At 47.5% G+C, this 26,189-nt stretch overlaps 1 protein-coding gene across 1 annotated transcript; it reads right to left on the bottom strand.

Annotated features, from left to right (window-relative positions):
• Window positions 1–3,550: 3,550 nt before the first annotated feature.
• Window positions 3,551–25,044, bottom strand: LOC139275344 (small ribosomal subunit protein eS28-like). The gene is made up of 2 exons (XM_070892656.1): window positions 24,966–25,044; window positions 3,551–3,798 (listed from the first exon to the last, which is right to left on the bottom strand). The coding sequence occupies exons 1-2, from the start codon at window positions 25,042–25,044 to the stop codon at window positions 3,551–3,553; spliced, it is 327 nt and encodes a 108-aa protein (XP_070748757.1).
• Window positions 25,045–26,189: the final 1,145 nt, after the last annotated feature.

Below are 26,189 nucleotides of genomic sequence, written 5' to 3'. Positions count from 1 at the left end.
CCGCTATCCTGGAAAAGCCACATACCATGCTTCTCCCTGCTCAGAGAGAAGAAAACATAGTCCCCTTTCCCGGTGTAGTGAGCATCAGTGACCTCCTGGATGCATCGATGGGTGGTGAGCTGTGCTACGTCACCCACCGCAGACTGGAAGGACCCACTGGCAAAGAAATTGAGACACCACGGTGACCTTGACTGCCACTGGGGGAGCCTTGGTCGCCCTGATCTGAGGCTGGAGGTCTGGTTGTAGGAGGTGGCAGAGTCCTGTGACCACCTCCTTGTTGAAGCAGATCTTTCTTCTACACTCTCCCATTTAAGTGGAGATAAGTGAAGTGCTGTCGGAAGATCCAAGGTGGATGAGGCCTCCTGTTGAGAGCCCTCATGGCCCTCCTCCTCTTCCTCTCTCTGCGTGCATGTTCCCCTCCTCCTCACTGCCTTCGGTCTGCCAGAGATCCTGGAGCGTGAGGTCTACTGCCAGTACAGCCCCCACGAGAGTGAGCAAGTGTTGTGAGCAGAAGCCTTTAATAAATAATGAAGGCATTCTGCACTTGCAACAATATTCCCTTTTACTTTCGGACCTTGAAAGAAGTTAATAAAGCTGGTAGGATTGCAGCAGGCAGCAAAGAGCCACTCAAGCTGCATAACCGTGTCAAGAAGCAATGGATTGCTGATCTGCCCTCTAATATATCACCGCTGGATCCTCCTTCCTGCTATTGAACCCTTGCTCTGCCTATCACTGTTGAGGCATGCTGGTAAATTGAACACCGAAATCCAATGCGACAGATGGGGCATCAAGCGAGCGTTGCACGCTCACTGATGTCGCCATCTCGTTAATTTCGATCCTTCCAGCGGCCGCTTTGATCGGCAGCTCTACCGGCCTTCGCAAAATGGTGGCCTCGGTGAGACCCACCACCAGATGGCGGAACAGCGGCAGCCATAGTTTTTTTCACCATATCATGGCGATAATGGGTGGCGTGAAACACCAGAATTTAACCCATAATATGAACAGCTAGATCTAATGAAGGTTGGTTGGGGATTCAAACATGTTACAACTCTGAGCTCAGTATCTTAGGCCTTTATGAATCCAAGCACCCAGGGGTCGGAATTTGGTTGCTAATGCCTGCTGCTAATGCTGGAAGTGCATCCGGGAGGGCGCTGAGCACCTCGAGTCTCGTCACCGAGAGCATGCAGAAACTAAGTGCCGGCAGCGGAAGGAACGTGCGGCAAACCAGACTCCCCACCCACCCTTTCCTTCAACACCTGTCTGTCCCACCTGTGACAGAGACTGTAAAATTTCCGCATTGGACTGTTCAGTCACCTGAGAACTCACTTTTAGAGTGGAAGCAAGTCTTCCTCGACTCCGAGGGACTGCCTATGATGATGTTTCTACTGGGAGTTAGGCGATTGGGAGTGGCGCCCAGTGCTGTTCACGTCGGTCACGAAATGTAATGGTTATTTTTTAATGGAAATCATGACGTCAGTACGCGTGCAACGCCTCCTTGGTGCCCTTCTCAGCACATTCACTTTTGTCACTTCACTTAATGGCTGGCGCCCATGATGCCTGAAAAAGTTGGACTGTACAAAGTGGAGAAACTAATCCGGGGCGTTATTTACCGGAAGTTGCAGCTGGGACTCAGAGGTCTTGGTCAGCGCTGCGTTTGATGCTCACACAGACAGTAGGGTGTTGCCGTCGCACTGCGGTTGCCTTGTCAGATTGACTGCTAGTATCTGGGGCACATTGGCTTCCATATCGGATACATGTGAAAGTTGCATTTCGCTGTGACCTGTGCCGAGTGCTGGGGGCAGTTGATGGCACACCACATCGTCCTGCGGCACCGACTTGAAAGGCACCGGCTGCAGAGACAGCTTATGGCGAATGTGGGATCCACCCCAGAGGAGAGGCCCCAGACCTCGGGGCAGGAGGCCTTACACACGCAGGGTTTACCGCGCACATTCCTCTTATCTTGAGATATCCGAGGAGCTGTGCTTAAGAAGGCTGAGGCGCCATAAGGAGGTGGTCACGGAGCTTTTCAACCTTCTGCGGACATACCTGGCAGCTGTCATTGGCACCAGGACCTTGCTGTCAGTGGCAGTGACAGTGACAGGACCGCTGAACTTCTATGGTACCGGCTCCTTCCAATCACCTCTCGGCGATGTAGGCAACATCTCGCAGTTAGCAGTATGCTGCTGCATTCACCAGGTGACCAACGCTCTCTACGGGAAACCAGTGGACTACATAATGTTCAGCATGTCCAAGGAAGACCAGGATGAGCGCACCCAATACATCAATGATTGTACATTAATGATTTAGACGAGGGGATTAAATGTAGTATCTCCAAATTTGCGGATGACACTAAGTTGGGTGACAGTGTGAGATGCGAGGAGGATGCTATTAGGCTGCAGAGTGACTTGGATAGGTTAGGTGAGTGGGCAAATGCATGGCAGATGAAGTATAATGTGGATAAATGTGAGGTTATCCACCTTGGTGGTAAAAACAGAGAGACAGACTATTATCTGAATGGTGACAGATTAGGAAAAGGGAAGGTGCAACGAGACCTGGGTGTCATGGTACATCAGTCATTGAAGGTAGGCATGCAGGTACAGCAGGCGGTTAAGAAAGCAAATGGCATGTTGGCCTTCATAGCGAGGGGATTTGAGTACAGGGGCAGGGAGGTGTTGCTACAATTGTACAGGGCCTTGGTGAGGTCACACCTGGAGTATTGTGTACAGTTTTCGTCTCCTAACTTGGGGAAGGACATTCTTGCTATTGGGGGAGTGCAGCAAAGATTCACCAGACTGATTCCCGGGATGGTGGGACTGACCTATCAAGAAAGACTGGATCAACTGGGCTTGTATTCACTGGAGTTCAGAAGAATGAGAGGGGACCTCATAGAAACATTTAAAATTCAGATGGGTTTAGACAGGTTAGATGCAGGAAGAATGTTCCCAATGTTGGGGAAGTCCAGAACCAGGGGTCACAGTCTGAGGATAAGGGGTAAGCCATTTAGGACCGAGATGAGGAGAAACTTCTTCACCCAGAGAGTGGTGAACCTGTGGAATTCTCTACCACAGAAAGTAGTTGAGGCCAATTCACTAAATATATTCAAAAAGGAGTTAGATGAAGTCCTTACTACTCGGGGGATCAAGGGGTATGGCGAGAAAGCAGGAAGGGGGTACTGAAGTTTCATGTTCAGCCATGAACTCATTGAATGGCGGTGCAGGCTAGAAGGGCTGAATGGCCTGCTCCTGCACCTATTTTCTATGTTTCTATGTTTCTATCAAACACACCCACAAAACCCCTTCAAACATTCTCATAGACATCCAAGTGCACCCATTGATATCAGTTCATTTTGTAACAAGGTAGGCATCTCTGGCGATTACCAAACAATTGCGGCATCGTTCATCCAAGTGCAACAATTTCTGTGAGCTCACATTGCAACAACCGAGCCAGCTCTGGTTCTTTTTCCCCATTTATCGAAGAAATTTATTGTTCCATTTTGTCAAAAAAAATGCAAATACGTGAATGTCCGTAACCAGTTATTTAGATGGGGGCTTCATTTGGCATCGGTTTTGTAGACCTGTTGTCGTAATCGTCTTACTTCACGCTCAGACTCCAAAAGTGTAAGCACGTCTCCTTCGTGGACCAGTCCCTTGACGTTACGGATGATGGATCGGCTGCCGTCATCCATAAATTCCACGCGGACCTGAGTGCACTGCCCCTGGGAGCCAGTCCTTCCAAGAACTTTGCTAACCCGCGCCAGTTTGACGCTCTGCGTCTGCAGACCCTCCGTGATGGCGGCGACTGTGAAGCAATTAATTGGTGCGACATACAAGTGTTACTAGTTTTGAAAGCTCTTATCGTCACAAGGTCAGCATATGTGCCCACCTTCCCACAGTCTTTACTTTGTCTTCAAGAGGGCTTCACCATCCCTGAAGATAGTTGGGTCGAGGGCACTGCCTTGAGGTACTCCAACGGTAATATCCCCGGGGGTCTGTGATGATTGGCCTCCAACAAACAGAACCATCTTCCTTTGCGTTCGGTACGATCCTAGTCACTGGAGAGTTTTCCCCCTGCTCCCCAGTGACTTCAGTTTTGCAAAGGCTTCTTGGAGCCACACTCAGTCAAATGCTGGCTTGATAACTCGGGCACTTTCACTGCATCTCTGGAATGCAGCTCTTGTGTGAATGTTTGTATTGAGGTTATAATGAGGTCTGCAGCCGAGTGATCCTAGTTGAACCCAAACGGGGCACTGGTAAGCAGGTCATTGGTGAGTCAGCACTGCTGATGAGTCATACTTGTAAGAATCAAATAGCATATTTGTTGATCACAAAATCAATCGCTTGCACATTCAGGTTTTTGTGACTATTTTGGACCTTTCTCACCTTGACTAATGGATACAACTAACTGAGAGTCTGAACTTCATTTGTTACAAATTAAATATTTAATTCACTGACACCACCGATTCGATGAATTTTACATTTATGGGCTGTTAGTAACTGAAGGAACGTCTGAAGTTATTTTAGACACATTTACGGCAGAAACTGCAAACACTTGGGGCTCAGTCGCTCCTAAAGTGCAGAAATACACATGAACGTCTCATGGCATGAGTAACTGGAGGGGATTTTTCCTGCTCATTTAACCAAGAGCTGAAACACCGAGGGCCTGAATTTGATGAAGGTCCCTGCCCGCCCAAGTGCCACCCAAAGGACCGTCGAGGTCCTGACGGCACTTTGGGTGGGATATTCATCGTGAAGGTCCTTCAAAGGGCAACGGGTGGCAAATGAGGGGCTTACGTCGCCAGTCTGGGCAGCAGGGGGCGGGAGGTCCCAATCTCGGCGGTAGAGGCGTTTACCGCCCAAGTGCTGATGAGGATGGAGTCAGGTCCATGGAGCGTTAAAGACCTGCAAAGAAAAAGCTTAAAAAAAAAACATCGGAACACCTTCAGGTAAGTCCCTGCAAAGAAAAAATTAAAAAATGTTTAGTCACCTTTTTTTTTCAACTCTTCAGACCTACCATCGGGGACAGACCAGCCTCCTCGCAGCGGTCTACCCCCGTTCTGGCGCTAACTCACGCCGACTCCCGCCCGCACCAATCTGACATCTCCACTTACGCCACTCGGCTGTCCACTGACGTCAGTGGGCGGTTCCTGGTGGCTCTCCTCTCCCGCCCGCCTCAGCCCACCTCGAACCTGGCACTGGGCGGAACCCGAGGAGGAATGTCGGTGGCAGTGGATGGCAGTGGGCGGCACTGGCTGGCAGTGGGCGGCACTGGGTGGCAGTGGGAGGCACTGGGTGACAGTGGGCGGCACTGGGTGGCAGTGGGAGGCACTGGGTGGCAGTGGGAGGCACTGGATGGCAGTGGGCGGCACTGGCTGGCAGTGCGCGGCACTGGCTGGCAGTGGGTGGCAGTGGGCAGTGAGTCGATCAATTTCGGGCCCTGATTGTTGGTGCAGCAATAAATTTCTGGTGCTGCGTCTTAAAGAGATACCTTCAGTTCGTGAGCTTTTGAGGGCAATTGTTAGTCATCTATTCTTGTCATCTATTCTTTGCGGATTTTTCAAGATGTCAATGTGCTCCACAGCTACAGCCCACGAGTTTATTTTGGCTTTTCATGGGGCAACATGTAGCGCAGAAGACAGCTGGCCAGAAAGAGGTGACAGGGGAGGTAACCGCAGTGAGTCCAGCGGCGGGTTTCAAGGACTTTGTGGGGCCAGAGAGACTATTTGTTTAAAAAACAGAAACTAGCCTGGCTTTGGAGCAATGTACTTGGTTAGGCTGCTCCACAATAGCTTTGGGGTGGTGTGTATATCATGGCTGATCTTATGTTAGGTCAGCAAAAACAATTATGGTCGTGAAGAAGAACTGAGATAATGGGGGCAAAATTAGGTTGCACCCCATTTGGGGGTGGTAACCGAGGGGAGGCGGGACTTCCTGTGCCCGATCCGGAAGTCCCGCCCTGGCAGTGAAATTGCAGTTACCGCCCCTCACAGGTAGTGGAGCGCAATGTCGCGCCCTCCACTTCCCTTTGGGACGGATTCGGGAGTGCTACGCGGGCAGGTTTGGGAGCACGACACGGCTTTTTCACGTAGTGCTGATGCATTTCAACATCCCTCCTCTTCTGTTAATGTGGAGGGGCACTGCGAACTCTGCAGGGCATTTGAAAGAGCTGCACTGGACCACCAGGGCTAAGGGGTGCAGTGGCCACATTCCGGCATCCAGACGGAGTGTCGGGGTGCACGACGGTGGCCCGAACACCAAGAAAGAAGCGGCAAACCGGCCCGACTGGGGAGACAGGGGGAAGAAACAAAGATGGCAGCGCACGGCGCAGTGCACCTCCCGCGGTGGGACACCAGCCCGGTCCGCGACACGTGAGGCTGGCGCATGCATCGCCCGCGGTGGCCTCACGGGGCACTGGCCGATTTCCAGTGCGGGGCCAAAAGGGGTCACTACGCACAGCGATGATGTCATTGGCGGAAGCACAGCGGCCTGGGCCGCCACTGTGGGAGCTGGTGCCACCACGTTCATGCCTCTGCTAACTCCTGTGCAATTTCACAGGAGCCGGTAGCGCTCCCACACACGTCACCCCCCACAAACGCCCCCCTTCCCCCCGCACCAGCCGAAAACAATTTTGCGCCCCATTAACACCTCCTGGAGGGGCTAACCGGAGGCTCATAACAGGAGAATTTAAGTCTCAGGGTGGATCAGTTTAAGGAGACCTTGGTGCAATTTTAAACTAATCCGCCTGGTGGGAAACTGACGGGATTGGGTGGAGCACGAGTTTTACACACCACCCAATATTACTCTCCGTTGAATTTAAAGGAGAGAAAAATCAGGCGTGTAGAATTTACCAATATTTCGCAAAGATTCCTGGTACCTTTCCCCTGCAGAGGAGAAGAACCCCTTTTTGGACTGTTAAAATGAGTTTAAAGGGGCAGACGAAGCCTGCAGGAGATAAAAGGGGATGCATTCATGGAGACATCCCCCCCCCGCCCCCTCAGTGTTTGGACTCATAGGAAAGGGAATTTAATTTGGAACTATCTACCAGAAAGTCTGAAATCCTAAAGTGCACATGGAAGAAACTACGAACTTTAATCAAATTTGGGAATTTTAAAAGATGAATGTTGGGTCAGCAAGTAAAGGGGTGGGATCCATCTCTAAAGGGCCAGTTTGGACATTGGAGCTAATCAAATTGTCTGGGAACTGTTTACTCTCGAAAACTTGCCCCTAGAAAACATTAGCATTCAAACAATCGACCATGGAAGAAACAGTATCAACCCACCCAGAGGACCCAAATGTCACATACATATTCCAACACCTTTTCAACTGGCATAGAAATATCTGGCTCAGGCCAGACTAGCACAATGGACGAGAGCTCACCAACTTTGAAAAGCCAATTGACGCCAGATTAAAATCACTTAATCAAGTTTCAGTTCGCTGGGCTGCAAAATCGAAACAACGAGCTGAGCTAGATTTGATGGAAGATAAGGAAGCCTGTTTTAGTATAATTGAAGTCTGTTCTGGCAGCTAGGTGTGCTTCTAGAGACACTATTAAGCTAGCAGACTCGTTGCAGAAGTTCTACACCAGCCTCTAAAAGTGGGACCCCGAAACATCGGCGAAAGGAATCTATAAAACCCAGAAGGACAGCACCACAACAGCAAACAGGCTTTCAAAATGACTATCAGAAAGTTTTGGACCATCGCAACCAATGAAACAGTCAACCGGAACCAACCCGACAAAACCGAAGAAAAACCGAAGATTTTTCCACTCTACAAGCTGGTCCTACGCCACCAAGGGTACAGACTATAGAACGTGGACAACTAAGGCGAACCCCAGGGACAACTAAGGCGAACCCCGGAATTGGAACTGTCAAAAGGGGATTGGTGAGCATAGCCCCTGAACCCCCCAGAGCTATAACTTAGTTAGTTAGGGGAATTGGGAGGGGGGAGGCTGGGATAACTTGTGTAAATGTATCTGCATTCTCCTCTTTACCCCATTTAGAGTTTAAGCTGTATTCCTTTCCCCACAGGCTGTAATTTGACATTTTATTCAATGTGTTGTACCCCTCAGTGTGTTTTGGTATCACTATTCTGTGTGTGTTATTAAAGGTGTGCCTTTTACTTCTTTTTAACCACAATAAAGCCATACCTGCTTCCTACCTTAAAACCGATTGTCTGTCCAAGTCTGTCACAGTCCCTTCATAATTCCAGTGTCTAGAACCAAGGATGTGGGAGCGATTCGGAACTGCTCATATAAGGTCAGAAGGGAAAGCTGACCCCCTGAAAACCACCCCTTACAGACGGGGTGTAAAGCCAGCATCGCATCCAATCCCCTCAATTTCCCAACGCGTGCTTCAGGTTTAAATAGCCCCAAGCTTCTGTGCACACAGAATCTGAATGTACGAATTGCAACCTGAAATGCTGGAAGGCTGCATAGCATGGAACTAAGGACCCGTACTCAAAAGTTCACAAAAATAAACTGAAGAGGAGCAAAATAAGGAGGTGGAACCTAGCAACTAAGCCTCCAAGAGGATTTAATGACCTGTATTGCAATCTAATTCATAGACAGTTGAGAAGTGATGGAGGATTGCTGGCAAAACTGGACTTCTTGTTGGTTCCAGGTTTTGATGAAATCGTAGCACATTACTTGCAGTACGAACTTCCAGCTGATGAACATGAGCTTCATTCACAATTCTGAAGACCTTTATTAGGTCCCCCTGAGCCTTTTCCTAATTCCTTTGTGGCTAACTTTTAATAGGGAATTTAAAGACTTGAAAGAAAGACTTGCATTTATAGAGCGCCTTTCACGATTACCGGACGTCTCAAAGTACTTTAAAGCCAACAAATTACTTTTGGAGTGTAGTCACTGTTGAAATGTGGGAAACGCGGCAACCAATTTGCGCACAACAAGCTCCCACACACAGCAATGTGATAATGACCAGATAATCGTTTTTTGTTGGCCCGAACACTCCAGCCTCGCCGGGGTGCGTACGAAGTGCGCATGGACCCAGCGTGGCCCTGGTTTTCGGGGCAAGATGCGCATGTGCTGAAAACTGGCTTTTCCGATCTGTCAAGATCTCTTTTGACAGATCCTCCGCACCCTCAGGAGAAGGACATCCGCGCAGGAGAGATTGGGATATTTTCCCAACTCATGCCTAGCGAATGTCCTTCAAACTTTTGTATAGCTTACTTTTGTCAGCGTAAGAGTTTAAAAAAATATAAAAATGTAATTTAATCACTCATTTTTATATTAACAACCCTGTCCATTAAGGTAAGTTTATTTTTAAACCTATTAAAACATTTTCCCCCAAAAATGTTTTCTAAAACATTTAATTACATTTAATTGCAATTAATTATAAATATGTGAGGTGTTTTATTTATTTGTTATGCTGTGTTTGGGTTTTAGGAGGGTTTTCTCATTGATAGTAATGGGAGTCCATACAAACAGAGATCCCATATTTATCAATGAGAATACTACCCAGTGATTGGTGGTCCAGGCTCACGTGACTGCAGCATTTCCCTACATATGGGAAAGTCATCTCCCGGTATGCTGCGCATCGAATGAAGGCCTCCGACCGGAATTAAAGGTGCCTCCGGGAACACCAGGTATTTGCGTAGATTTTTTTCGGGTCGGAGGTGTTCATCCGAAGGAAACCTCCGACCGGAATTTTCGCCCCGTTATGTTGATTGAGGGATAAATATTGGTCAGGACACCGGGATAACATCCCTGCTCTTCAAAATAGTGCCGTGGGATCTTTTACGTCCACTTGAGGGAGCAGACGGGGCCTCGGTTTAACGTCTCATCCGAAAGACGGCACATCCGACAGTGCGGCGCTCCCTCAGCAGTCCACTGGGAGTGTCAGGCTAGATTTTTGTGCTCAAGTGCCCGGAGAGCTGAACTTTTTGTCAGTTTCAATGATTTGGTTGATTTCGCAGATTGCCTCTCTGTGGGGGATGGAGGGTGCGTGCAAAGCTCAGCTTGCCACAGATCCATCCATGGCAGGCTGCAACTTCAGGATTTCCGTACAAATCCCAAAGTTGCGGTCAGTTTCAAAAGCGGAATGAGGGCGAACGCACCGTCATCCCGGTCGCGAAGTTCAAGCCAAGGTGTATTATTTTTAACCTGTAAGTTCCAACTGTGTTTGGTTAAAGAATGATTAAATAATTTCACATCAGATGTTATCAGATTAGCTGGCCTGTTGTGTGTTAGTGTTAACACAGCAGAGCTCAAAGAGTGACCACCGAATAAAGTTGTGTGGAGTAGATAGAGAACTAAAAATGGAAGGTGCAATTAACTTTCAGTTAATGCCCATTCAGTGCACCAACAGTAAATTAGATGCCTCTAAATCTTTTATTCTGGATCCAGAAGGAGCATTTGGAATGGCAATCTTATAATGTGATTGCAGAGAATTGCGTAGCAAATTATGTCAAATTGCATTTCACATCACCCACACTGACACTTTGCTGGGAACCCCTCTTCAAAATTCGGCCAAAGAATTCATCAGCTTCATTCCAGCGTGTGCAACTTCACAGGAGCTTATTCCTGGTGAAGTCACATGAGAAATAAAATCCCCCTAACATGGTGGAAAATGTCTCACTGTCGCTGTGGTCATGGCAATGCCCCACCACCCCCCCCCCCCGAGCCCAGGGCCAACCGCTGAATGGCCAGAGTGCACGCCCCGAATCGGGTGGCAGAAACCATTGGATATCCAAATCGAGACGCCGATTGCCACTTTAAGAGCGGGCTGGTCGGATCGGTCACCTTCCAATCAGTTTCATTGGCCGCCCAGCCGAACAAAAGCTAAGTATCAAATAATTTCTGTGGAGCCCGAGGACACTGATTTAAAGTGATTGGCCAAACAACCAATGGCAATGTAAGAAAAAAAACGTGTTCACGCAGCGAGTGGTTGGGTTCTGGAATGCTCTGCCTGAAAGGGTGGTGGAGGCAGACTCCAGCCTTGGCTCGGAAATCCCGGCCTCCCTGGATCTGTATGGAGTGTGTACAGACCCGGGAAGGCATCACAAAAGCCGGTTTTCAGTGCACAATGCGCATGCGCTGAAAACCGGCTTTTCCGATCTGTCAAACTGGAGCCTGACAGATCCTCCGTATCTCGGGAATGAGGACATTTGTATGGGCAGGATTGCGGGATTTACCTGTCTCTTGTCCGGCAAATGTCCTCAAAACTCTCACGCCTGAAAAAGCAGGCGCATAGCCTACTGTTACAGGCATAAGAGTTTGAAAACAAACAAAAATGTAATTAAATTAATTTTAAAAAGCACATTTTATTGTTCAACACCCTACTCACTGAGGTAAGTTTATTTTTAACCCTAAGTACAAAACTTTAAAAAAAATTGGAGAAATATATTTTTTCCTAGGGCATTTATTAACTTCAATTTCAATTAATTTTCATTATGTGAGGTGTGTTTTTTTAGTTTTTATTGTTGTGTTTAGTGTGTTTTTTTTTACCATTAATAACAATAAGAACTGGTAGATACGGAGTTCCCAGTGCTATTAATGAGAAAGCTGTGGAATACTGTACCTGATTGGCTGAGCAGTCTCACGTGACTGCACCGTCTCCGTGGGAACCTGGAGGACGGGAGCGCGCTTCACAGCGCGGGAAGAGAAGGCCTCCCCACCGGAATCCCACGCTCCCCCCGGACCACCAGGTACTTGCGTAGAAATTTTTCAGGTCTGACCGCAATTTCTGGGCCTTTATTTTTCAAAAGGAAGTCGGATAAGTATCTGAAGGAAAAATATTTTCAGGGCTACGGGGAGAAGGTTGTGGCAGTGGGACTAGCTGAGAGTCGGCATGGGCTCGATGAGCCGAATGGCCTTCTTAAGTGCTGTAACCGTTCTAGGATTCTATTCTATAAGAGGACTGCTCCTCCGAGCCTCACAAAAGTACTGCAGGTCACTTCTGGCCAAGGCTCACCATCTGTAGCCTGACCTCCCCCACCCTACGATCTGCCTGCAGCTGCCCACAGAACTGCGGCCTTCAACCGACAAGCTGTCTCAGATACCATCAGGTGCCCACAGCACACCCATCAGATTCAAATGAGGACTGAGCCTCTAATTGTAAGTGCCTCTTTGCTGCACGAATGGGCAGCCAGCCAGCGCAAGTGATCGGGTCAGCCGCCTGAAATTCCAAATCTACCTCAAAGATATTGCCCTTCGCCATCAGTATAGGTCAATGGTATAAGGTAAAAGCGACACATAAAACACCATGGAATGCAAGAGGAGAAATATCAGACACTGACGATGGATTTGGTCTCAGAGAAAACAGCATTGTCTGACCTTCATCATCCCGAGATCTCCCAGTGCACGGCTCCTGTAATCATCAACACGGGATCGTGAAACCACAGCCGTTACTGCCTGTGTGGTTACCCGGCACCAGAAAGAAAGCCGGGGAGGTTGTGTGAATTCCTGCATTGTAAATAAGGGACAGCCCTTGTGATGTCCAATCTTACCCTTCGCAGAAAGTAATGTCGGGATTTTGCTCACCTCGGTGAACATAAGAACATAAGAACATAAGAATTAGGAACAGGAGTAGGCCATCTAGCCCTTCGAGCCATTCAACAAGATCATGGCTGATCTGGCCGTGGACTCAGCTCCACTTACCCGCCCGTTCCCCGTAACCCTTAATTCCCTTATTGGTTAAAAATCTATCTATCTGTGGTTTGAATATATTCAATGAGCTAGCCTCAACTGCTACCTTGGGCAGAGAATTCCACAGATTCACAACCCTCTGGGAGAAGAAATTCCTTCTCAACTCCGGTTTTAAATTGGCTCCCCCATATTTTGAGGCTGTGTCCCCAAGTTCTAGTCTCCCTGACCAGTGGAAACAACCTCTCTGCCTCTATTTTGTCTATCCCTTTCATTATTTTAAATGTTTCTATAAGATCATCCCTCATCCTTCTGAACTCCAACAAGTAAAGACCCAATCTACTCAATCTATCATCATAAGGTAACCCCCTCATCTCCGGAATCAGCCTAGTGAATCATCTCTGTACCCCCTCCAAAGCTAGTATATCCTTCCTTAAGTAAGGTGACCAAAACTGCATGCAGTACTCCGGGTGCGGCCTCACCAATACCCTATATAGTTGCAGCAGGACCTCCCCGCTTTTGTACTCCATCCCTGTCGCAATGAAGGCCAACGTTCCATTCGCCTTCCTGATTACCTGCTGCACCTGCAAACTAACTTTTTGGGATTCATGCACAAGGACCCCCAGGTCCCTCTGCACCTCAGCATGTTGTAATTTCTCCCCATTCAAATAATATACCCTTTTACTGTTTTTTTCCCCAAGGTGGATGAACTCACACTTTTCGACATTGTATTCCATCTGCCAAACCTTAGCCCATTCGCTTAACCTATTGAAATCTCTTTGCAGCCTCTCTGTGTCCTCTACACAACCCGCTTTCCCATTAATCTTTGTGTCATCTGCAAATTTTGTTACACTACATTCTATCCCCTCTTCCAGGTCATCTATGTATATTGTAAACAGTTGTGGTCCCAGCACCGATCCCTGTGGCACACCACTAACCACCGATTTCCAACCCAAAAAGGACCCATTTATCCCGACTCTCTGTTTTCTGTTAGCCAGCCAATTCTCGATCCATGCTGATACATTTCCTCTGACTCCGCATACCCTTATCTTCTGCAGTAACCTTTTTGTGGCACCTTAGCGAATGCCTTTTGGAAATCTAAATACACCACATCCATCGGTACACCTCTATCCACCATGCTCGTTATATCCTCAAAGAATTCCAGTAAATTAGTTAAACATGATTTCCCCTTCATGAATCCATGTTGTGTCTGCTTGATTGCACTATTCCTATCTAGATGTCCCGTTATTTCTTCCTTAATGGTAGTTTCAAGCATTTTCATCACTACAGATGTTAAACTAACCGGCCTATAGTTACCTGCCTTTTGTCTGCCCCCTTTTTTAAACAGAGGCGTTACATTAGCTGCTTTCCAATCCACTGGTACCTCCCCAGAGTCCAGAGATTTTTGGTAGATTATAACGAATGCATCTGCTATAACTTTCACCATCTCTTTTAATACCCTGGGATGCATTTCATCAGGACCAGGGGACTTGTCTACCTTGAGTCCCATTAGCCTGTCCAGCACTACCCCCCCTAGTGATAGTGATTGTCTCAAGGTGGGTCAGGGGCAAGTGATGTTGGTGGCGGGCTTCACCCAGGCTTTCCCCTGACTCCCTCCAGATGCTTATGGAGGGAGTCACAACACGCAGGAAGGTTCTCTTCCCTTCCAATGGGTGGAAGAAACCTTCCCAGGAGAACAACGCAGCCTGGGTGAGCATTGTACAGGAGGGCACAAGCAGGGTTGTTGTCAGGTGGACCTGGCTGCAGTGACGCAAACCTTTCAATTATATCATTAGATTTCGAAACATTATTACATTGGTACCATTAGTACAAAGCCACACTCATCTTTATCCTGCTGTGTCACTCATCACATCCTCATCACTCTGCCTTCCCTACCCTACTCCTGCACATCCTTACTCACACCAACTTACCTTGCAACTCCACCCATCCCTCTCTCTCTATCTACATTATCACATCCCCATCTCAGTAGCCACCCCTCACACTCATCCTTGTCCAATCATACCAACTAACAACACACAAGGGTAGCCACTTAGGTGTTTTAGCCAATGTTCATGTAAAGTTTCTGTTAATGTGTTGTCAAACATCAAAACCTTTATTTTCAACACTTTCTGCTCTTGCACAGATTGGTGTGCACCTTTGGAAGTGAGTTGTATAAATGGTGAGACTTAACGGTACCCCCTGCAATGGTGGTGGGTGTGAAAGGAATGGCTTGGACATTGTAGGGATGCTTTAAGCTGTTGGTGTAGGGTGGTGCCAACCTGACGCGTCATGTGGCAGCCAACGGGCACAGCATCAAGTGAAGTAAATGTGGCCATGGTGAGGCCACCACTGTCGTCCCAGGCAGCAATGTGGCGCTGATGCCCTGTGTCCTGTGCAGCATCAGGTGATTGCGGAGATGGTTGGTGTTGTTGGTGGTGGTGCTGCTGGTTTATTTAGTGATGTTGGTGTTGGGGCTGATTGTGGTCTGATTTTGAGGACCCAGGTGAGACAATATAAAGGGCACTCATGTTGATAGAATAGACGGCATGTAAAGTACAGATGACAGAAGCATTCTGTCAATCCTGAGAGAGGTTCTTCCAAAGAGGTGATACTGATGGAGAGTGGAAAGCCTGTGTTAGAAATCGACTGAGATACAGCTTGTGCCTGAGGAAAGTGATGATCTAAAAACAGAAAATGCTGGAGATCTCAGCGGGTCAGGCAGCATCTGTGGAGAAGAAGCAGACTTAATATTTCAGGTCGATGACCCTTCGTCAGAACTGGAGAGTGTTCAGAATGAACAGATTCTTAACCAGCACTGAAAGAGGGAGGGGAAGAAAGAACAAAAGGGAAGGTCTGTGATTGGGTGGAAGACAGGAGAGATTAGAGAGACCAAAATAGATGGTGGCCCAAATTCAAATGGTAATGCCAGGAGTTAGAAAAACATTAGTCGAGATAGGGTGTGAATGGTGGGTAATGACCAACTGCCATAAGAGACAAGGGGAAAAAAGACACAGGCTCTGGGGGGTTGCGGGGGAGGTGGGGGGAAAGGTGCCAAAGATGGGCAGAGGTTATGGTCTGAAATTGTTGAATTCGATGTTGAGTCTAGAAGGCAGTAAAGTGCCTAAACGAAAGATGAGATGCTGTTCCTAGAGCTTGCGTTGAGCTTCATTGGAACAGTGTAGGAGGCCGAGGATGGAGATGTCGGAGTGGGAGTGGAGCGGGGAATTAAAGTGACAGGCGACCGGAAGCTCAGGGTCACACTTGTGGACTGAACGGAGGTGTTCCGCAAAGCGGTCACCCAATCTGTGTTTGGTCTCCCCAATGTAGAGGAGACCACATCGTGAGCAGTGAATACAGTATACTAAATGGAAAGAAGTACAAGTAATCGCTGTTTCACCTGGAAGGAGTATTTGGGGCCCTGGAAAGTGGGAGGTAAAAGGGCAGGTGTTGCATCTCCTGCGCTTGCGCGGAACGGTGCCGCGGGAAGGGGAGGGGAGGGGATGCTGGGGGTGACTGCGGAATGGACCAGGGTGTCGGGGAGGGGGCGGTTCCTTCGGAATGCTGAAAGGGGAGGGGAAGATGTGATTGGTGGTGGGATCACGGTGGAGGTGGCGGAAATGGCGGAGGATGATCTGTTGAACGTGGAGTGATGATCTATCAGGTGGGAGCTTTTGCTGTGCATTTGAAGCTGTAAAATAATCAGCTGAAGCAATGGCCACTGAACTCACACCTCAGGTGGACAGCGGTGGTCCCTGAACAGCGTGGTTTCCTGTGGCCATGAAGCTAAAGTTAAAAAGTAAGTTAGATAGTCCTGTTAAGTACATTATAATGAGTTTAGTTGGGTTGCCCGCCGCTGCCTGTTGGTTCTGCTTAGCGCTGAGATATCCGACACTGGTAAAGGCAAGTTGCGGCCAGTTGACAGCAGGTTCCAGACCCACTGTCAAAAAAAGCACTTTCCCATCCGACTCACCACCGATCCCACCCACTGATACCTCGGATAATTCCGGCCTAAGTATTGATGGTTGTGGACTCTTTCCATCTGCAGTCTTCGCAGAGGTTGCTTGAGATATCTCAAAATTGCAATTGTGAAATCAATGTCCTCCTGAGCCACACCCGCTCCCCCCTGCACCTGAACAAGATCTTTGCAGCTCATGGAATACTGAAAGTTAATAATACCGTGAATGGTCCAGCATTTAATAGTGCAGAATTCCAACAATTGCTGGGATATTCTCAATATTGTTATAAAAGGAGTGCGCCATTTTGATCAGAAGACAGTAGAGAAGTTGAAATGAGAATACTTGAAAAGATTATCCTCACAGCCGAAGTTATAGAATCATAGCACCTTACAGCACAGGGGAGGCCACTCAGCCCATCGTACCGGTTCTTTGAAAGAGCGACCCTTAGTCGCATTCACTTATTCTTCTCCCATAGCCCTGCAAATGTTCTCAGTTTCAAGTATGTGTTCATTTCCTGTTTGAAGGCAAAGTATGGAGTTCAAGGAGAACAAAAGAAGCAATTCTTGTGGAAGTGTATAAGAAGCTACCAGGCCCCTCCATCAATGAGCACAAGCACAGCACTTGCTGACAATTGTCCTGCAGGGGTGTTTTTGAAACCTGTTATATATGTGAACCTGTAAATACCTTGTTTTTACCACCAGAGGGCTCATCGCCTGTAGTCCCAAGGGATCCCACAATCCCTTGGGAGCACCTGGACATAAGGAGGGCTCACAGGCTGGAGAGGCACTCTGGAGACCTGTAATAAAGGACTACTGTCACACGTTACTTTAAGCTTACAGTATCTGGTCAGATTCTCTATTCAAGACATAACAACTGGCGACGAGATATAGATGACGAACCCCACCGCAACAATGCAGAGAACAGTGGGCATCCTGAAGAATTTTTCAGAGGGAGATGATTGGGAAACCTTCGTGGAGCGACTCGACCAATACTTCGTGGCCAACGAGCTGGAAGGAGAAGCGAATGCTGCCAAACGAAGGGCGATCCTCCTCACCATTTGTGGGGCATCAACGTATGGCCTCATGAAAAATCTGCTCGCTCCAGCGAAACCCATAGAGAAGTCGTACGATGATTTGTGCACACTAGTCCGGGAGCATCTAACCCCAAAGGAAAGCGTTCTGATGGCGAGGTACTGGTTCTACACATGCAAGAGGTCTCAAGGCCAGGAAGTGGTGATCTACGTCGCCAAGCTAAGGCGCCTTGCAGGACATTGCGAATTTGATGAACATTTGGAGCACATGCTTCGGGATGAATCAGAGCCTCAGACTGAGGAGACAGAGGTATATGGGATGCACACATTAACCACAACTTGTCCCCCAATAATGCTGACGGTTGAATTCAATGGACTCCCGGTGTCAATGGAGCTGGACATGGGTGCGAGCCAGTCAATTATGAGCAAAAAGACTTTCGATAAATTGTGGTGCAGCAAGGCCTCAATGCCAGTCCTGACTCCCATTCGTACTAAACTGAGAACGTACACAAAGGAACTGATTCCCATAATCGCCAATGCTACCGTAAAGGTCTCCTATGATGGAGCGGTGCACAATTTACCACTCTAGGTGGTACAGGGCCATGGTCCCACACTGTTCGGCAGGAGCTGGCTGGGAAAGATACGCTGGAACTGGGACGATGTCCGAGCGCTCTTGTTCGTTGACGATACTTCATGTGCCCAGGTCCTAAACAAGTTCCCCTCACTGTTCGAACCAGGCATCGGGAAGTTCCAAGGAGCAAAAGTGCAGGTCCACTTGATTCCAGGGGTGCGACCCATCCTTCACAAGGCGAGAGCGGTACCGTATATAATGAGAGAGAGGGTGGAGATCGAGCTGAACCGATTGCATTCAATGAGTGGGCCAGTCTGCTTGTTCCAGTCCTCAAGGAAGACGGCACCATCAGAATCTGTGGTGATTATAAAGTAACTATCAAGCGTTTCTCACTGCAGGATCAATACCCGCTACCAAAGGCAGATGACCTATTTGCGATGCTGGCGGGAGGAAAAACATTCACGAAGCTGGAGTTTACCTCGGCCTACATGACGCAGGAGCTGGAGGAATCATCGAAGGGCCTCACATGCATCAACACGCACAAAGGTCAAAAGTCTCTTCATTTACAACAGATTTCCGTTTGGGATTCAATCAGCCGCGGTGATATTCCAGAGGAACATGGAAAGCTTGCTGAAGTCGTCCTGAGCAAACCGTGGTCTTCCAGGACGACATCTTGATTACATGTCGGGACACCGCGGAACACCTGCAGAACCTAGTTGGCTGAATCATGTGGGGCTCAGGTTAAAACGCTCGAAGTGCGTTTTCCTGGCGCCTGAAGTGGAGTTCCTGGAGAGAAGAATCACGGCGGACGGCATCAGGCCCACCGATTCAAAGACGGAGGCAATCGAGAACGCACCGAGACCACAGAACGTGATGGAGCTGTGGTCGCTTCTAGGACTCCTGAACTACTTTGGTAACTTCTTACCGGGTCTTAGCACACTGTTAGAACCATTGCACTATTGATTACGTAAAGGAGATAAATGGGTATGGGATAAAAGCCAAGAAAATGCCTTTAAGACAGCTAGGAAACTGTTATGCTCAAACACATTGCTTGCATTGTATGATCCATGTAAGCATTTGGTACCAGCATGTGATGTGTCATCATACGGTGTCGGGTGTGTATTGCAGCAAGCTAATTAATCTTGGAAGTTGTAACCGGTTGCTTATGCATCCAGAAGTCTGTCTAAGGATGAGAGGGCCTACAGCATGATTGAAAAATAAGCGTTAGCATGTGTATATGGGGTAAAGAAACTGCATCAATATCTGGTTGGGCTCAAATTTGAATTGGAAACTGACCATAAGCCGCTTATATCCCTCTTTTCTGAAAGTAAGGGGATAAATACGAATACATCGGCCCACATCCAGAGATGGGTGCCCACGTTGTCCGCATACAACTACGCCATCCACCACAGGCCAGGCACAGAAAACTGTCGATGCTCTCAGTAGGCTGCCATTGCCCACCACAGGGGTGGAGATGGCACAGCCCACAGATTTAGTTATGGTAATGGAAGCATTCGAGAGTGAGCAATCACCTGTTATCGCCCGACAGATTAGAACCTGGGCGAGCCAGGACCCCTTAATGTCCTTCGTAAAAAACTGTGTGCTCCACGGGAGTTGGTCTAGTGTCCAGTTAGAGATGCAGGAAGAAATAAAGCCGTACCAGTGGCGCAAAGGTGAAATGTCCAAACAGGCAGACTGCCTCCTATGGGGTAATCGGGTAGTGGTGCCAAAAAAGGGCAGGGAAACTTTCATTAGTGATCTCCACAGTATCCACCCAGGCATGGTAATGATGAAAGCGATAGCCAGATCCCACGTGTGGTGGCCAGGTATCGATGCAGACTTAGATCCTGCATGCACAAATGTAACACATGCTCGCAGTTAAGTAATGCACCCAGGGAGGTGCCACTAAGTTTATGGTCCTGGCCCTCCAAACCGTTGTCCAGGGTCCATGTCGACTATGCAGGCTCATTCTTGGGAAAAATGTTCCTTGTGGTTGTAGATGCATACTCCAAATGGATTGAATGTGAGATAATGTCGGCAGGCACGTCTGCTGCCATCATTGAAAGCCTGCGAGCCATATTTGCCACGCACGGCCTGCCTGATGTCCTTGTGAGTGACAATGGGTCATGCTTCACCAGTGTCGAGTTTAAAGAGTTCATAACCCACAATGGGATCAAACATGTCACATCTGCCCCGTTTAAACCAGCATCCAATGGTCAGGCAGAGTGAGCAGTGCAAACAATCAAGCAGAGCTTGAAGAGGGTAACTGAAGGCTCTCTGCAGACTCACCTATCCTGAGTCCTGCTTAGCTACTGCACAAGGCCCCACTCGCTCACTGGGGATCCACCCGCTGAACTGCTCATGAAAAGGGCACTTAAGACAAAGCTCTCGTTAGTACACGAACAGGTAGAGAGCAGGCGGCTTCAACCGAATACATATCATGATCGCGGAATTGTGTCACGCGAAATTGAGATTAATGATCCTGTATTTGTGTTGAACTATGGACAAGGTCCCAAGTGGCTTCCCGGCACTATTGTGGCCAAAGAGAGGAGTAGGGTGTTTCTGGTCAAATTTTCAAATGGACTGACCTGCAGAAAACACTTGGACCAAAACAGTATTTTCACCGAGACGATCAACTAGGGAAAGGAAGGCCCCAGATCAACTCACATTGTAAATCGTTACACTATTGACTTTGGCGGGGGGGGGGGAGTGTTGTTATATATGTAAACCTGTAAATTCCTTGTTTAAACACCAGAGGACTCATCCCCTGGAGTCCCAAAGGATCCTACAATGCCTTGGGAGCAGCTGTACATAAGGAGGCCTCACAGGCTGGAGAGGCACTCTGGAGACCTGTAATAAAGGACTACGGTCACACATTACTTTAAGCTTACAGTATCTGGTCGGATTCTTTATTCAAAACATAACAAAACCCAAATTAATTAAGTGGGTATGTAAAAAATCATATTTTAGCTATATGTATCCTGCATTCGTACCTTGCAGGCCACAAGCAAGCTGATTTAAAAGGTTTATATGGTGAAAATATGGCTAATTCAGCTGAATACTTTAAACTGAGAATATTAAGCTCTGATGAGCTGCCTAGGTCATGGACCTCTAATATATGGGATAATAGATGGAAATCTTGCACAAAACAATCAACGACTGAACTTCCATGACTGACAAATGACCCACCTGTCTTCATATCGAGATAATAGAAATGCATAGGACTTTATTAGTCCTTTCTAAGATTAAGAAATAAATAAACTAATTTTTGTCAAGACCAAATGACCCTTCTGTTTTCATATTAAGATGAAAAAACAATAAGGAAATGTATACCAGGTGGACAATTGCTAAACATTTTAGATGAAAAGTATACTTGAACATTGTGCTCTGTTTGTGTGTGTAAAATTAAACTATGCAAAGTATGATTTAAATTGCAACACCCCCATTTTGTTTTTTTTGTCCTTTACACCAATTGTACACTAATTTTGAGATATCGTGGCGGAGGTGCAGCGAATATTTGTGGTGGAGGAGCAGCAAGATATCGTGACGGAGGAGCGGTGAGAGGTCGTGGCGGAGGTGCGGCAGCTGAGGGTACGGGGCCCAGAAGAGCCGAGGGCCCAGGGGCAGCACCGGCCAGCCCACACTGCGATATGTGCGCGCACTAGGTCCATGCAGCAGAGCAGGTCTCCGGTCGTCCTGGTTAACCCTTGCCACTGGATAAAGGCTGAGCTCTGTCTCAGTGCATGGATTTTTTTAATGTCTGGTGGCTGATGTGAACGTTCAGCATACATTAAAAAAATCCACGCACAGGCATCTTCCACCCCCTCAATTGGAGTTCAGGACTGGAACATCGGGTCCTTCATAGAAATACCTGTGAAGCCATGTGGAAGCAATTCATCCTCGTTCAAGCGACTACCTATGAATTGTATTAATCAATGGACTGAAATCTTCAGTTCTTTATACACAGTGAATTTCTGCTATATATAGCAGTTACCATACAATAATCACAGTTATGTAGATTTTACATTTTCATTAATACTAACACATTTGTGTGTAAAGAATTTAAACATAGATAACATGGCCTTCATATGTCCTTTGTAGCTCTATCAAAAACCCTCCATTAGGAAACCTTCACATCCTGTCTGCAAACAGTGTTAGCCAAAATTCATGTGGTTAGAAGTTTATCTTCACTGGCTGGATGGTATTGTAGTGGAATGGATCGCCCACATTTTGTAGAACCTTCCTGAGTTTTATTCATTAACAATAATGAGTTTTTAATTAGCTGTGTCTGTTGTCTCATCCTCTTTCAATAGGGGCACTATGTCAGACTGTTTGAAATCTACTGGCACCTCCCTGGAGTCCATTGCTTCCCTCATAATGCTTGCTCTTTTTTATTCGTTCCTGGGATGTGGGCGTCACTGGCAAGGGCCAGCATTTATTGCCCATCACTAATTGCCCCTTGAGAAGGTGGTGGTGAGCCACCTTCTTGAACGGCTGCAGTCCGTGTGGTGAAGATGCTCCCACAGTGCTGTTAGGGAGGGAGTTCCAGGGTTTGACCCAGTGACGATGAAGGAACAGCCGATATATTTCCAAGTCAGGATGGTATGTAAGTTGATGGGGAACTTGCAGGTGATGGTGTGCCCGTGTACCTGATGCCCTTGTCCTTCTAGGTGTTCAAGGTCGCGAGTTTGGGAGGCACTGCCGAAGAAGCCTTGGCGAGCTGCTGCAGTGCATTTTGTAGCTGGTGCACACTGCAGCCACGGTGCACCGGTGGTGGAGGGAGTGAATGTTGAAGGTGGTGGATGAGTCTCAGTCAAGCGGGCTGCTTTGTCCTGGATGGTGTTGAGCTTCTTGAATGTTGTTGGAGCTGCACTCATCCAGGCAAGTGGAGAGTATTCCATCACACTCCTGACTTGTGCCTTGTAGATGGTGGAAAGGCTTTGGGGAGTCAAGAGGTGAGACACTCGCTGCAGAATACCCAGCCTCTGATCTGCTTTTGTAGCTACAGTATTTATGTGGCTGGTCCAGTCACTCACATATCTCTTCTATCAGCATTCTGGATAAATATCATGGGGATTTCTTTGTTTTGAGCCCCTTTAGTCTTTCTCAGATTTAACATTACTGCCCCCGTTTTATGGGAGTAAAACGAGTGCAGTGACAACCAATTTATCAGTGCATGAATCTGCGCCTGATCTACTTGAGCAATCAGGCTACTGGTAAATTGTACAGGGCCTTTTTTTCATGGTAGCCCCGATGGCCACATGAAATGAGCAAAGGCGTCTTCAATATTGAAAACCCGGCCTCCTAAACCCGTTTGCCCTGGACGGATCTTGCGATGCGCAAGCTCTGACTGGCATTTCTGGGCCTTGAGAAGACTTGAAGGGACCACCCCATGCTGAAGGCCCAAATCCGCCCCACCCCACCTTACTTCTGAGCCTCGCCGTTGGCCAAAATCAGTCGGAGCCCGCCAGGTGAGCTACATCGGAGTGCTCGTTTGGTGCCCGCAGCGCGCCTGATTTATTCTGGCGAGGCCCAATGATGGATTTACTTCTGCTCTTGTGTCTCTTCATTCCATTATGCTGTCACTGCTCACCACCAGAATTACATGTGGTTTGGGCCGTTAAGAAATTTAGGCCCCAATAGCGTTGTTCTTGGGATATCATTTTGGGTAGGGCCTTTTCCAAAGGGTGCCTAGTCGTGGAGGGAATGCTTTTGTTCACTGGATAAGCTTTTGGCTGAGTTGCAGGCGGCCAGATTGTGCTGCAGAATAAATGAAGGGAAAGGGAGCGAACTTGTGAAAGGAGTGGCCTCTCTTTCGTTTTCTTCACCATGCAGTTCCATATATAGCAGTGGGGCAATTCAGGCCACAAATATTGATGCAATCACCATAGTACTGCTCTGTGATGTGCCAATAGAAGGCATGCTTCAAGCCAGAGGAGCATGCTTGCAAGTTGTTCCACTTCCTAAAATGGAATACAAAATGGAGCAGGCTCGAGGGGCCATATGGCCTATTCCTGATCCTAATTCTTATGTTCTTATGTAAGAGCAATGCTCAGTAGTCTGTCTGAAATGGAACGTATGATAATTGTGATATTGTGATGCAAGAGAATCTCAGGGCCTCAGGAATCTTCTTCTTACGCGGTCCCTCGGAGTCGAGGATGACTTGCTTCTACAGTAATATGAGTTCTCAGGTGACTGATGAGTCCAATGTGGGATCTACAGTCTCTGTCACAGGTGGGGCAGACAGTGGTTGGAGGGACGGGTGGGTGGGGTGCTTGGATTGCCGTGCGTTCCTTCCGCTGTTTGCTCTTGGCTTCCACGTGGTCCCGGCGAAGAGACTCGAGGTGTTTGGCGCCTTCCTGGATGCCTCTCCTACATGGCCTGTGGGACGACCAATTCTCCCATTGCACTTCTAAGTCAATAGATGCTAAATTCTTATTTCTTCTTTTACTGAGCCATTGAGCCAAATGTTATGAGATCTCAGAAACTAGCTAAAAGCAGTGCCAAAGCACAAGTTTATTGCACTGTAGAGGGTGTTTGTTTTACATTCTCCCTTGATTCTTGACCTCGGGATTTATAGGGGAAAAGAACACGTGGCACAAAATTTAGGCTTAACCCAGTGCCAGTTTTATTACGCAGCAAAACTAAACAAAACTACAGAACTAGACTTCTGAGAGAAATCAACTGAAGACATACAATCACCCTTCCTGGTTGTAACTTTTGCAGGTTCGTGGTTGTTGATTCCGTGACCGGTTGGTTCTTCTTCTGGCCATTCTCTGCAGTGCCTGTTTGTTCTGTGTTCGTTATGTACCTTGCTTCAGTACCATGCTTCCGTTACCCTGCCGAACGATGATGGATGACTGGTAGGGTGAGTACGTGTACGGGTTCATGTACCCTGGGCTAATTCTAGCTCGCGTATTTATATCCACGTTATCTCCCGCCACTGCGGTTTCTGATAATGTGTTTGCATCGATACGTTGTTTTGTATCGATCCTGATTGATTGACTGCAATAAAGGACTCGACTGTTCCCAGTTTGCACACGGATTCTGCGAGGCTCAAGATGACTCCCCATCTTAACACCTCGTTCCCCAAAAATGTGCAGCAAGAGTGAATCCTTTGTTGTCCGGTCTTCTTGCAGACTTGCTGTCTCCAGCGAGCTCGTTTCCACCCCACCCCCCCCCCCCCCCCCCGTTGGCCAATCAAGTTCAGGGCCTCATCAGTTAACTTAAAAATGTAGCAACTCCATTGTTTTTACGCATAAAGTCCATCTGCTCCTTGACCACAGAGTGCCCTTAATTAGGGTGAATCACCACCTGCCCTCAGGCTGGTGCCATTTTGCTCCCATTGTCCAATTAATTCCAGAAGCTTGTATAAATCAATTTCATGGACTCCTTCTGTACTTTTCTGAAGATATGTAACCTTACAGCACATATTCATACTGGCCAACGAAGTGTTGACATTAATGAATGTCTAGCAGCTAATTAGGCAGTCTGAGTAAAGCGTGTCTTAATCTATATGATTAAGCATTTTTTTTTGTCTACAGCGCATCCATGAGACAGGAATGTCCACAAGATGATCGAAATGCTCACAAGGAGCAAAGCAGTTGATGGATTGATGGTTAGTGAATGGGAGAATTCAGCCAATCAAAACCCCTGCTGGCTAACTACTCCAAATGTTACAATGATTAAATGCTGACCAATCAAAAGGACATTATTGCAAAACTAATCACTAAATCTATTGATTAAAGTTTCTATTCTCTAAAAAAACAAACAAGAAGCAAACAACACAAGAACAACTAATGAAATCGCTGCAACAATGTCAAACTTACTTTGAACTGCAAGTTGCTTGGTCCCCGTCTCAATATATGCACCAAAAATGACCATAATAAACACATTAAAAAAGGTGAACAAATATGAAAACAAATCCCTAAAATAATCCAGAAGCTCATTCATTCCATGTTACAGATTCCTCCAAAACAAACTTCCACCGTATATCCTTAGCCTTCCCTCAGGTCCTTTAGACTTACCTTCTGCC

This window comes from Pristiophorus japonicus, chromosome 10, assembly GCF_044704955.1.
Source record: "Pristiophorus japonicus isolate sPriJap1 chromosome 10, sPriJap1.hap1, whole genome shotgun sequence".
Taxonomy (NCBI): domain Eukaryota; kingdom Metazoa; phylum Chordata; class Chondrichthyes; family Pristiophoridae; genus Pristiophorus; species Pristiophorus japonicus.
This window is presented reverse-complemented; position numbering and strand designations above follow the sequence as displayed.

Bases quoted from the DNA above. Each gene is read 5' to 3' on its own strand.
- LOC139275344 (XM_070892656.1), bottom strand. From the start codon at position 25,044: ATGAACCCGTACACGTACTCACCCTACCAGTCATCCATCATCGTTCGG. The intron at 3,799-24,965 runs GTACATAACGAA...ATTGCTTCACAG, and splicing joins AAGCATGGTACTGAAGCAAG to TCGCCGCCATCACGGAGGGT.